Consider the following 11,949-nt stretch of genomic DNA (forward strand, 5'->3'; position numbering starts at 1 on the left):
CGATTTAGGCCTTTCTATACTATGACGTTTTTGCAACTTACTTACTATATGAATTTTTTTATGACTGACTATACTATTAATTTTTATGCCTTACTATACTATGACTTTTTATGCCTTACTATACCACGACTTTTTATGCCTTACTATACTATGACTTTTTTATGCCTTACTATACCACGACTTTTTATGCCTTACTATACTATGAAGTTTTAATGACTTACTATACTATGACTTTTTTATGCCTTACTATACTATGACTTTTTATGCCTTACTATACTGTGACTTTTTCATGCCTTGCTATACTATGAAGTTTTAATGACTTACTATATTATGACATTTTTATGCCTTATTATACTACTATTGTTTTACCTTACTACACTGTTCATTTTTTATGCCTCACAATACTATGACTTTTTTATGCCTTACTATGCATCTAAGATTGTTGATCGGAAGGATAGACACGTTATGTCTATCATATTAACAACATTGCATTTCCTCTTTAATAAGCTGCTCTTATGTTACAGCATTGTAGAGACACAATAACAAATTTTGTCTGGTTGTATTTGCAAAGCATTATAACCATACACAGCGTTCACATTATTCACGTGGAATAATAAATATTAGACTACAATATAGGAAATATCCAACAATTTAAAATTGTCATTGATAGCAGTAATCACCTTACTTGGAAATGTGTAATTTGTTGTGCTGTTGTCTAACCATTACATTTAAACAAAACAAAACACATATATTTCGGACTGTAGAGATGAGAGTCCAGATCTATTCTTAGTAGAGAAATTACCATAATGCAATGCAGTACAAAGTAGAAAGAAATTTGAACATATCTTATAAAGAGTGAAAAAGAAAAAAAACACAAAAAAACAAAAACATGTTGGAGTGAAGATGCAATCGGCATTTGCTTCATATTCATGTCCACTGATCCAAAGGTACTTGTGTAGTTTAAACTCAAACAAGCCTCAAACAGATTAGACTCTTGGATACACAGTAAAAACAACGCAATAACAATCACAGCTTAACAAAATGACATCACTTTGGTTTCTGTTACTTCATTGGAATATGTTAAAGAAAGTCACCGCTGTCTGGCGACAGTCCAACTTCAACAACAGCCAGTAAACTGATGTATTAGGCTCACTCCACAGGTAAAACTTTGGTTGTTTGAGGGGTCAAAAAGTTCCCAACACACCCAGTGTTGTGACTTCCACAGATGTAAAGCTTCATCACTATTTTCCTAGATCCAAGGGCTGTAAATCAGTCAGATCAGTCAGATAACAGTTTGCTTAACATCGTCAGCCTGTGAACAGCAAATACTTTTAACATTCAATAGGTTTCACTTGAATTAACTCAAATTCAAGATATCTCTAGTGTTGTTTTGACAAGTCATATAGATAGATATCATTCTCTATATCTTCTCTAATCGAAACTATGACAAGTCAACACTGCATTGAAGACTTTTGACTTCAGACCTTAGATAGGCAAATTTCTAATTGTAGATCTCTCTAATTAGATTCTCCGTACAACTCAAAGCTTAATTCATACAAATCAAAATGTAAGAGATAGAGTATCTTGAGTGAGCTTTTTTGATTATCATCATAAATGCATTGTGCATATCTTTATTGTAAGTTCAAAGACTAAAAACTCTGTTCAAGTTGGTGGAAACAATCTTCATGTGTGGTTCGTCAAGTCTTTGTAGATTCCAATCAGTCTCAAGGTTTATGTGTATTGTATGTACAGTATAGTGTATGTATGTAGATGTGTGCAGGTGTAAAAGGGTCAAATGTATCTGATGTGTGAGTAGTTGAATCTGTCTGTTTTCCGTCTAAACGGAGAGGTCATCTGCTCTCGTTCGGCTGCTCGTTCCGCTGGTTTTGCTGAATCTTCGTTTGTCCTTCTGACAGAGCCCACCATTCTGGCAAAGCAGCAGCCCGTCTGGTCCACCATTTTCAGTCTGAGGGGGGCAGCTGATGTCCCTGCTCCCAGGGCTGTAGCAGTTAGTATCAGTCCTCATATATCCACCATCTTGGATCTGATTTTTACTCGCCCTCTGCCACCCATGTGAGTAGCAGCTCATCTGGAGGAGGGTCTCCTCCTCTACTGCGGCGGCTATTTTGTTCTTCTCAGTGAACATGTTCTCTGAGTTTTGTTGGTTAGCCAGGCGATGGGTCGGGAAGGGCAGGGGCAGGAAGTGCGAGGAGCCAATCATACACTGGGTGAAGTCTGGAAGTGGGGTTGATGGCGGTGGAGGAGACAGAGACAGCTGTCGGCCCAAAGAGGCTTTAGCAGGAGTGACGGCCTTCTTTCTGAGGAGGAATTTTCTGCAGAGGATTGTGGGAAATTAGATTTTAGATGGTGTAAGATCTTTGTTAACATCCAATCACACAAATCCCCATTTTTCAATCCATATGAATACCTTAATAACTCAAACCCACAACACCACAAGATTATAGTCTTTTAAACCCAAACCTGTCCCACAAAATGTGTGTAAGAATACACAGAGCTCCTACCTGCAGCAGTGTTTCCAGGCCAGGTGATACAGCTCAATCACACTGAGGACCAGAGAGACGGCCGACACAGCCAACATGAACACTATGAAGACATTCTTCTCCGTCGGTCTGGAGACGTAACAGTTCACCGGATGTGGACATGGCCAGGCCTGAGAGAGAGAGAGAGCGAGAGAGAATGACTGTAGGCTTGAATATGTTTTATAAGATTAACTCAGAATCATTCAGATTTGTGTTTTTTTACCTTGCAGACATACAGCGGATGGAGAAAGATTCCATACAGGAAGTACTGGAGACACAGAAACACCACCTGTATGGAGGGACAATCACAGTCAGCTGCTTTCATGCAGTATGCTCTATTGTCATTTATAATTATAGTACACAGTGGAGCAAAGAGGAAGACAATGAATAACCCTGCATTGATGATCTTTTTGGACTATGTGGGGGCAGAAGACTTTCATAACAAGCTGACATTATCATTCATTTGGACGTGTGTTTTTTGTCACCTAATGAATTGAAGTCCAATATTCACTCCATTTTTATCTCTGTATTTCGTCAGAGGTGTAAAAGTAGTATTTACCTCCATGATGGTTCGTAACACTATACTCAGCACGTATGTCTGCAGCAGCGCTCCCTTCAGACGAACTCGACCTGTTGATGCCCCCTCGCTTTTGTCCTTTTCTTCCTCCTTCTCTCCTTGTTTCTCTCCTCCTCCTCCTCCTCCTCCTCCTCCTTCGCCTCCTCCTGGATCCTCCTCTCTCCCACCTCCATCTCCCCCCTCTTCCTCTCTGTTCCTCCTCTTCTCCTCCCTGCGAACGGTGTGCATGGCGTGGCCCATGTAGATCAGGCTGGGAGTGGACACAAACACGATCTGGAGCACCTGGGAGGAGACGAGGGAACAACCCAACAGTCTTGCATGATGTTGGATATTAACAACAATCCTCATATAGTTCACATTATCCATTTTTTCCCCGGTATCCATCAGGTTTATAGTTAAAAATATTCCTAATCCATCACGGTGAAGGTGCTTGCAAGAATTTGGAAAATTGTGTTTCGAATGGTGCATTCAAGGACATGCCAACATCGCTGTTAGTTGGTCATTGTTGAGGATATCATAAAGTCTTGTTTTGATCAGAAAAAATTAAAGGTAAATTTCACACGTTAAAACTTGAAAATGAACACAAACACAATAGAATGGTTAATACCGAGGACTTCTTAGCTGCAAATTAAAGTCTATGCAGGTTCACACTCACCTGAAATGAATGGAAATCAATGGCTGCAAGGAGGGCAGTAAATTAATCTTAAAACTTGTGATTGATGTCCGTCAGAATTAAACATGTTGCACAACTCTTCTACAACAACTCTTTCTACTCTGATGACATCCAAGACAACATTGTTGAATGAAGAATGGTAGAGCTACTCTTTTAATTTTGATAAACTGCCATTGAAGTTTTAAGTCAGATCATTTCAGCACAGTGTCTTCAGTCATTCTGCTGTATGGTGTATTACCCAGTATCGTATATGCGCTATAGGGAATGCTCGGTCATAACAGACGTTCTCGCAGCCGGGCTGTTCAGTGTCACAGTTAAAATCTTCCTGTTCATCTCCCCAGGACGACTCGGCCGCCGTCCCGAGTACCAGGATCCGGAAGATAAACAGGATGGTCAGCCACACCTGTTGAGCAGAAACCACAGGAACCTAAATCAACCCCTCAGATCAAAGACTGTGGGATGGAAACAAGTCAAATTATCAACTTAATGCAGGAAGTTTTGAATAGGACTTCAGTTTGTGTGTGTCTGTGTAAGACAGTATGTCTCTACTTTGTTTTATACTCTGAGCCATGTTTTTCTAAAGACGTATACAGTTGATTTTGGTCATTATTTTAGTTTAGTTTGAAGACGTATAAAAATTCTCAGCGCTAATGTAAAGTTTATATCATATTATTATAACAGGACCCAGACAGCAGCAGCTGGTTTACCCAAAATAAACAGGATGATTTGGAAATATATGAATGTTTAATTTATAGTGACTGTTTATATGTCTGTTTACCTCATTGTGTGTGTGTGTGTGTGTGTGTGTGTGTGTGTGTGTGTGTGTGTGTGTGTGTTACCTTGCCAACAGAGGTAGAATGCTCCTGCACTTCCTCCAGGAAGTTTCCCAGCAGGCTCCAGTCTGCCATGACTCAGCACAGACTTTTCAGCTCGCCAGCCGATAAACTGTCAGCAGTCACTCTGCAGGTACAAGATTCACCTGAGGAGCAGAGAGCACACAGGTTTCAGACTCCTCAAAAGACACAGACAGCGCCCTTTAAAATGTTTTAATATATCCACTGGATTTTCTATTTGTGTATGAAAAAAACCCATGCGTAAATGCTGGAAAAGTAGAAAAGAAAAGGTGCAATATCTGAACTTTTTACACTTGACTGAGGTGGAAAAGTGAAGTGCAATGGAAATAGACTTGAATAAATCATGAAGTATATGCAGTATGATTTATAAGGGTGTTTCCTGAAAGCTTCATAACTGTCTTCCTGTTGTGCCATCTTTCTGTGCGGTGGTTTATGTAATTTGCTGCCAGACAGGAGTCATAGCTGCCCCCAACTCCTCATATCTGCAGAACTGTAGTGGATGGAAACATTTTTCTGGCAATTAATTTTGGTTGTTGCTGTAACCTGACTGCTTTGTGTGTGATGGTGGTTAGTGTGTGTCTGTGTGTCTATGTGTGTGTGTGTGTGTGTGTCTGTGTTCGTCTACTATCAGTAACCCTCTCTCCTCCCCGGCTTTGACCCCATTAATAAAAATGTCTGTGCCCATGTCTTAGTTTAGTTTCAGTCTCAGTTCCCACACTCCTCCTCTGTCCGTCTCTGGGGAAGGAAAAACTAGACATTTACTGTAAACACTGCTACCACCTACTACACACACACACACACACACACACACACACACACACACACACACACACACACACACACACACTCACTCACACACACACACTGGGCTAGCATTCCTACTTAGAAAAAACAATATAGTTACTATTTTTCTCTTCTTAGATCAAATAGTGGAGTTAAATAAAGTGGATCAAGAATAATTCAGATTGAAATAATTCAGCTCAGTAAAGAAAAGTCCTAAATTTGACACTGATTTTGTATTTCCAGTTTTTACTCTTTTGGTGCAGGTTGCACTTGCAGGGAGCGTTTTGAACAGCTTTGCTTATTTGTTGCTTCAGGGAAACTTCATCATGCAAAATGTAATATTGGCCTGTGTCATCAAGTGTTTATAAGGTGAAGGGATTTGTTTAAACTGTGGAGTTATGAAGTTAGAAGGGATATTTTAGGAGTAGCAATCAGTTTTTCCCATAAACAGTGTTAGGTGACTCACAGTAGGAGAACTCCTACGGCTTTGATCAGCTGGAGTCTTTCCTGGTTCAACCATTAGTGCAAAAAAAAAAAAAAAAAAGGAAGAAAAAAAAGATCTGGTTCTCAGATAAATGTAAAAGCCTGTGCGCATATGATGTTAACCACCACTCCCATTGTGCTTTTTGACAAGAAACATCCAATCAGAGAGCTTGAAATTCATGCTACGTGAGTGGAAGCTAAAGATAAGAAAGCAGGTACAATCGCTAAGGACAAATCTCAAACTGCAGTTAGTTATTGTTCGTAACTTTGGACTTTTTTACTGTACATCGACAACTTTGAACTAAACCTAAAGATCCTCGTCAGACAGACTAAAACACTATGATAAGCAAAACACAATTTCAGTGGAGGGTGAGCACTTTTCAGCAGAATTATTCACACTCCCGTCATTTGATTCAACATATTAATTCGATGTCTTTTCCATATGCATGCTATTTAAAGAGTGTATTTTTGTATTTTGTATTTTTAACATTTTTACTGGCATTCAGATTTTAGAGTCTGTTTCAGATGTTGTACAAACTGTCCTACGGTCAGATGAAGCACAAAGATGAACTTAAAATCTGCCTGCAGGAAAAAAAGCCATAAAACCACAGTTTCAGAGAGATTAAGAGTTTAAAGTCAGATCCCAGATTTTTTTTTTTAAATGCCCCTTAAATGCCCCTCCCATCCTGTTTTTGTGAAACACAAAGGCTTTGAACAAACCGTGTGTGAGTTTGTGTGAGCGAATATGTCTATGTGTATTTATGTCTTTCACAAGTGCTCCCAGCATCATTAATAACAATATTACTTCCTTGTATAGACTTTCTCTTGACCTCTGTGTGCATGTGTGTGTGTGTGTGTGTATGCGCGTGTGTGTATTTGTGTGTGTGTGTCTTATCAAGACAGGATGCAGAACAATACTGAGTGCTGGTGAATGGGCATACACATGCACGCACACACGCACGCACGCACACACTCACACAGACACAGACACACACACGCACGCACGCACGCACACACTCACACAGACACACACACACACACACACACACACACACACACACACACACACACACACATACACACACACACAAAAGGAAGGCTCTCTTTCCTCTGTTGGTTTAAAATAATAAATGATGTATTTGACAGCACTCGGATATGAGGATTTTTTAAATCCGATAATAAACTTTATTTATGACTTGCACTATTAATATTTTGCAATTCAGAGTATTAATGTGTCGACATGATAAAACTTTGAGACATGGGAGTTACTTTAGAAACAAAACCAACAGATAAATCAAGACTAAAACAGGTCAATACCAAATTTCCAATTAAAATTTTTTGTTTAATTTCATGATTTACTGCTGATTTACTTTCTGCTCTTAAAACACTTTCATAAACACAAACATTCGTTTGTTTTTCTTACACTAAATCCTGAAACATTCACCCCGGGGTGACTGTGGAAACTCAAGGTCATGATGCATTTTGGGAAAAAACCTCGACATAAGTTTGAAGACCTTTTCATTTGTTGGAGCTGAGCCTTCAGGAAACTTTTTAGATCTTGTGTAAATCCATCTGTCTACTTGTCCATCACCGTCATGAAGGAAATGAATCTGGTTTTTAGTGAAATATCAGATATTGGAGGCGCACTTGGGCTGTTAAACCTGCAATGCTTTTCTTTGTATTATTATTTTTTCATTTTTGGGGATAAAAAAAATTGGAATTTTCTAGACCTAACGCTGTATATCATTCAGTATTGAAAGATGCACAGGAGAAGTTTCATAAATGTGAGTCTCAGTGGAGAGTGTACTGTCCCACAGAGATATAAACAAAAACATCCTTTTCTGCCATGACAAGGATAAAATTAATGAGGAAACACAGAATGGGTGAAATGCTTGAAATTTGTGATAGTGCACACGCAGGTAAATATCTTAACGTTAAAGCATAGAAGTCTGAAGACGTCAGTAGACTCCAGAGACACCTGATGGATGCGTGCACACACTTTACCTGTTTTAGGATACAGAGATGCAGATGTTTGCACAGCTGGAGTGAGGCCCTGAGAAAATCTTGACAAAGTCGTTTAAAGTGGCTGCTGTCGTATTCCTCGGCAGCTGTTTTTGTTGAAGTGCTGCTGAGCAAGGCGCTTCCTCCTCTCCCCTCCTCAGCAGTTAGCAGCGGCAGATGTTGTAAGTGTGTTGCAAAGGTCCAGATGTCTTCCAGCTGTTGAGGCTGTGTTAGTGTTTTCTTCTAGAGTCGCCGGTTTGTGTGTTGATGTCCAACTGATCTGAGGTTGAGACAGCTTCAGGTTCTCAGCAGAGAGTCAGACAGATGAGAAGGTGGGTTCATTCAGGCAGAACTGACAGAGAGACAGTCTGAAGAGAAACGTCTGAGAAACTGTGGTTTGTATGAGCCTCCTCTCTCTCTCTCTCTCTCTCTCTCTCTCTCTCTCTCTCTCTCTGTCTCTCTCTCCATCATCTACATCTCCAGAGGAAATGGGCCTGGTGCCTTGCTGCCTGCTATTCAACCCTTATGTATGTGCATGTGTGTGTGTGTGTGTGTTTGTGGTGTCTGGCATCTGAAGGAAGTCAGATATTGTATTAGGACACAATGGCTGCAGGTCCCAATCCTGCATTCCTTCAGGTCCATTCTTCTCGACATGACTCTCTTTGTGTCACTCGCCCTCTGTATTCAGCAGCTTAACTCCCGAGACTGAGAACAAATTTAGAATATAAACCAACAAACATCTGTTTACACCTTCCATATTCACTGAGCAGCTTGAACCCACCGTGTGACAGAAAATAGCCGCTCGCCTCCATCAAATTCAGCCTAAATTCAAGCAAATTTCCAAACAATTCTGAGGCCAAATTTTCTAAAATACTCTTTTCTTTAACTAGTGTTTGATGGGAAAATTCTCAAAAGCACAAAAATTTCAAAAAGGCACATTAACTCTTAATAAATTGAAGCTTTCATTCTTGCTTGTTGAAGATGAAAAAAGTCTGACCCGGCAACGTATTTGCTCATTTAAATTAGTCGCATGTTCACACACAGTAAGTGTCAGTGTATGTGTGTGTGATGCTGCAGTGTTAACTACCTGATATAAAACCATGAAGAAGGAGAAGGTCCAGCATCATAGCATGTTAAAGTGTTTCCAACTGTTCCAACAAACACAGTTGTAAGTGTTGGTGGGTGGGAAGCCAGTGAGGGATCATGTCCTTGTTGCTGCGCTAGTGTAAGGTGAGATTTAATTTTGTAAAGATTTATTTATGTAGATGACCTAATTTTTTTTTTTAGGTTTATTGAGATGATTGGAATAATTGGAGTAACTACAGTGCAGGGACACTGTTTATATAACCATAAAGGAAATGTAATATATGACATATGTGTCCCTATATAAACAGTGATGTTTCCATATATGTCAACTATATTCCTCTGAATATATGAAGATATACGTTTATAACATATATGAAATACCCATAGTAAAATTTGTATATGTAGATATATTAAAAATATCTAGAGAACACAAATGTTTTCTATGTAAAAACTATGTGTTAACATATTTGATTTATTTATGCAAGTTTATTAAGACAACTTACGTGTTAAATGATCTATATGTTTATATATGTTTTAATTATTAATTTCTCATTAATTTTAAACATGTCTAACTTCACATTCTGGGAAAGTGGTCTCAGACTTTTGGACCCTACTGTTTATAGTATCAACATATACTGACAAGTGGTGGGATGGAAATATATTTATGTAACATATGTCTACAACATAAGCATACATACATAAATGTATATATTTGTACAGGCTGGATATTTATGTCAATATATGAAATTTTTCCAATTTCTAATAGGGTTCATATATAATGTTTTACATATATGTACATATAAAATAAAAATGTATATTTCATATATGGAAATTCAATATATATACATGTATTACATTTGTGTATGGGTATTGTATTCTGTTCCTTAATTTAGATTTGAGACAGCATCATCCTCTCTGTGTGATGGTTAAGATTGGCGGAGTGATATGATGTGAGGCAGTGAGGCTGTGTGCGACGACGGTTGTGGGAGTTCAGTTGTCCTACTGTGGGAGTGGACATTGAAGTGTTCAAGTTAGCCGGATGAGGCTGTCCCTGTGTAGCTGCTAAACCTACGACTCAAATGTGGATGGATTCACTAAGATCTAAGTTTATCGTTATATTGTAATAATATATATTGTATTTGTAGCAACTTCTGTTTCTCCTACTGTTTTTATATGTCTCTCTTTCCATTTTCCTTTTGTTTTTTCAGACTTTAAGTTCAGTGCAAGTCATTCCAACTTTAATCAGAATCAATTGAACTCAAATAATTTTAAATTTAAGATCAATTAAGTGGCATGTTTTTGCCTAAAAGTAATGAAACAGAATTGCCAGAGTAACAGGGTGTAACATGATTCAAAGCCCTTTAGTATCAACAGTTCATGACTGCAGGATGACAGAGGGGTTAAGTATTTTTTGACAGAATTATAATCGAGGCGTCTTTATCCAGTCTGGAAAATTTATAGAGGCTGTGTCTTTTCTTCCAGAGACCTTGTGATGGTGTCAAGTGCACACTGGTTTCCTGCAGGCCATTATCAGTGTGCGCTGTAGTGAGGACTGCAGGAGTTCCCCTCCATTCATCTGAGACAGTGGTCACGCCATGTGATGCTTAAAAGCATGGTGGCGAACAGCACGACCGAAACAGAAGCTCTTTAGTGTCTGCCAAATATAAGACAATCTTCAGTTTGTAACCTGATTGAAACAAGTGTCTCTAACTCTGAATTAACACGGTGAAACAGTGAAGTGATGCCATGTAGTAAAATTCAGGACCCGTGCCTCGTACCACGTAATTTCACACATTTAATTGATGTGAATATAATGAGCCTCCTCTGGGTTAAAGAGGGGACAGATAACTTCTTTTTGTTGATTTGATAAAAGCCTTTCCATTTCAAACACATGACTTTTTCATCAAAGCTGAGCCTTCAAACCGCAATTTAGGCTTCTCACAAAGTCTGCGTGACACTACAGGATTGATAAACAAGGCTTTGTCTTGTTCCGAACCGCTTCAGGTGATTAGAACCAAACTCACAACCATCACAGTGAAACTTTGTATGTGTGTGTGTGTGTGTGTGTGTGTGTGTGTGTGTGTGTGTGTGTGTGTGTGTGTGTGTGTGTGTGTGTTTGGTTGACTTTGATTTACTCGTTACTTGTCACACACTGAGCCAGCTGAACATTTGTCACACTTAAAACTCAAACCTGAGATCCTAAAACAAAAGCTTGAGCGAGTCTTTCATATTGTTTAGAAAATTAATTCTGTTTTCTGATTTGATTCTGATTCGTGACGTATCATTGAGCCGAATTCTTCTTGACGTACGGGAAAAGAAACCAGGAAAAAAAAAGGGGAGAATTTCCTCTTCTCTGTTTTCACAGCGCTTGCTCATTGTGGGAACTGAACTGTTGGGTTTCTCTTTATAATATTGTGAGGTCTTAACCTTATCCTGTGAAGGGCCTTGAGATAATGTATGTTGTGACTCGGCGCTATAAAAATAATATTGAATTGAAGGTAAGAAAACACATAAAACAAAGAGATTATGCTGGTAAAATTAATAAAACCATTCATTAGAAGGTAAAAATGTATTTATCTTCCTAATGAATCTAAACTTCATGGTATAGTATAAAATAATAATGTTGGTTTTTAGTTCAATTTCAGCTGCAGTGATTCATTTTCACAGAAGCTGCTCCTCAACACAGATAAAAAAAAAGCCTCAAGTTATGGGAGATAAATGTAATTTTTTAAAACAAGTTTATAGGATGTTATCTCAGTTTATAGATTATTAAACTGTCACAGTTCACAAGTAACTAAAAGATAGTCTAAGCCTCAGGGAATCAGTCTCACATAAAACCAGACCTGCAGAGTGAGAATATAAAAGTTTAACTCAATTGCATTTTGTTGCTTGTGAAGTTAATCATGACATTTGACCAAGACTTTTGGTCTTTTATTTTTATCTGTCAACGAA

At 38.6% G+C, this 11,949-nt stretch overlaps 1 protein-coding gene across 1 annotated transcript; it reads right to left on the reverse strand.

Annotated features, from left to right (window-relative positions):
* Positions 1 to 544: 544 nt before the first annotated feature.
* On the reverse strand, positions 545 to 8,264 carry LOC111223868 (gap junction alpha-5 protein-like). Its single transcript, XM_022748163.1, has 7 exons — positions 7,915 to 8,264; positions 4,630 to 4,769; positions 4,029 to 4,193; positions 3,100 to 3,399; positions 2,764 to 2,829; positions 2,523 to 2,671; positions 545 to 2,333 (listed from the first exon to the last, which is right to left on the reverse strand). Exons 2-7 carry the CDS (start codon positions 4,696 to 4,698, stop codon positions 1,838 to 1,840), a joined length of 1,245 nt encoding a protein of 414 aa, XP_022603884.1. The 5' UTR covers positions 4,699 to 4,769; positions 7,915 to 8,264; the 3' UTR covers positions 545 to 1,837.
* Between the last annotated feature and the right edge of the window lie 3,685 nt (positions 8,265 to 11,949).

The sequence above is a fragment of the Seriola dumerili genome, unplaced genomic scaffold (genome assembly GCF_002260705.1).
Source record: "Seriola dumerili isolate Sdu_G_001 unplaced genomic scaffold, Sdu_1.0 BDQW01000120.1, whole genome shotgun sequence".
Taxonomy (NCBI): Eukaryota; Metazoa; Chordata; class Actinopteri; order Carangiformes; family Carangidae; genus Seriola; species Seriola dumerili.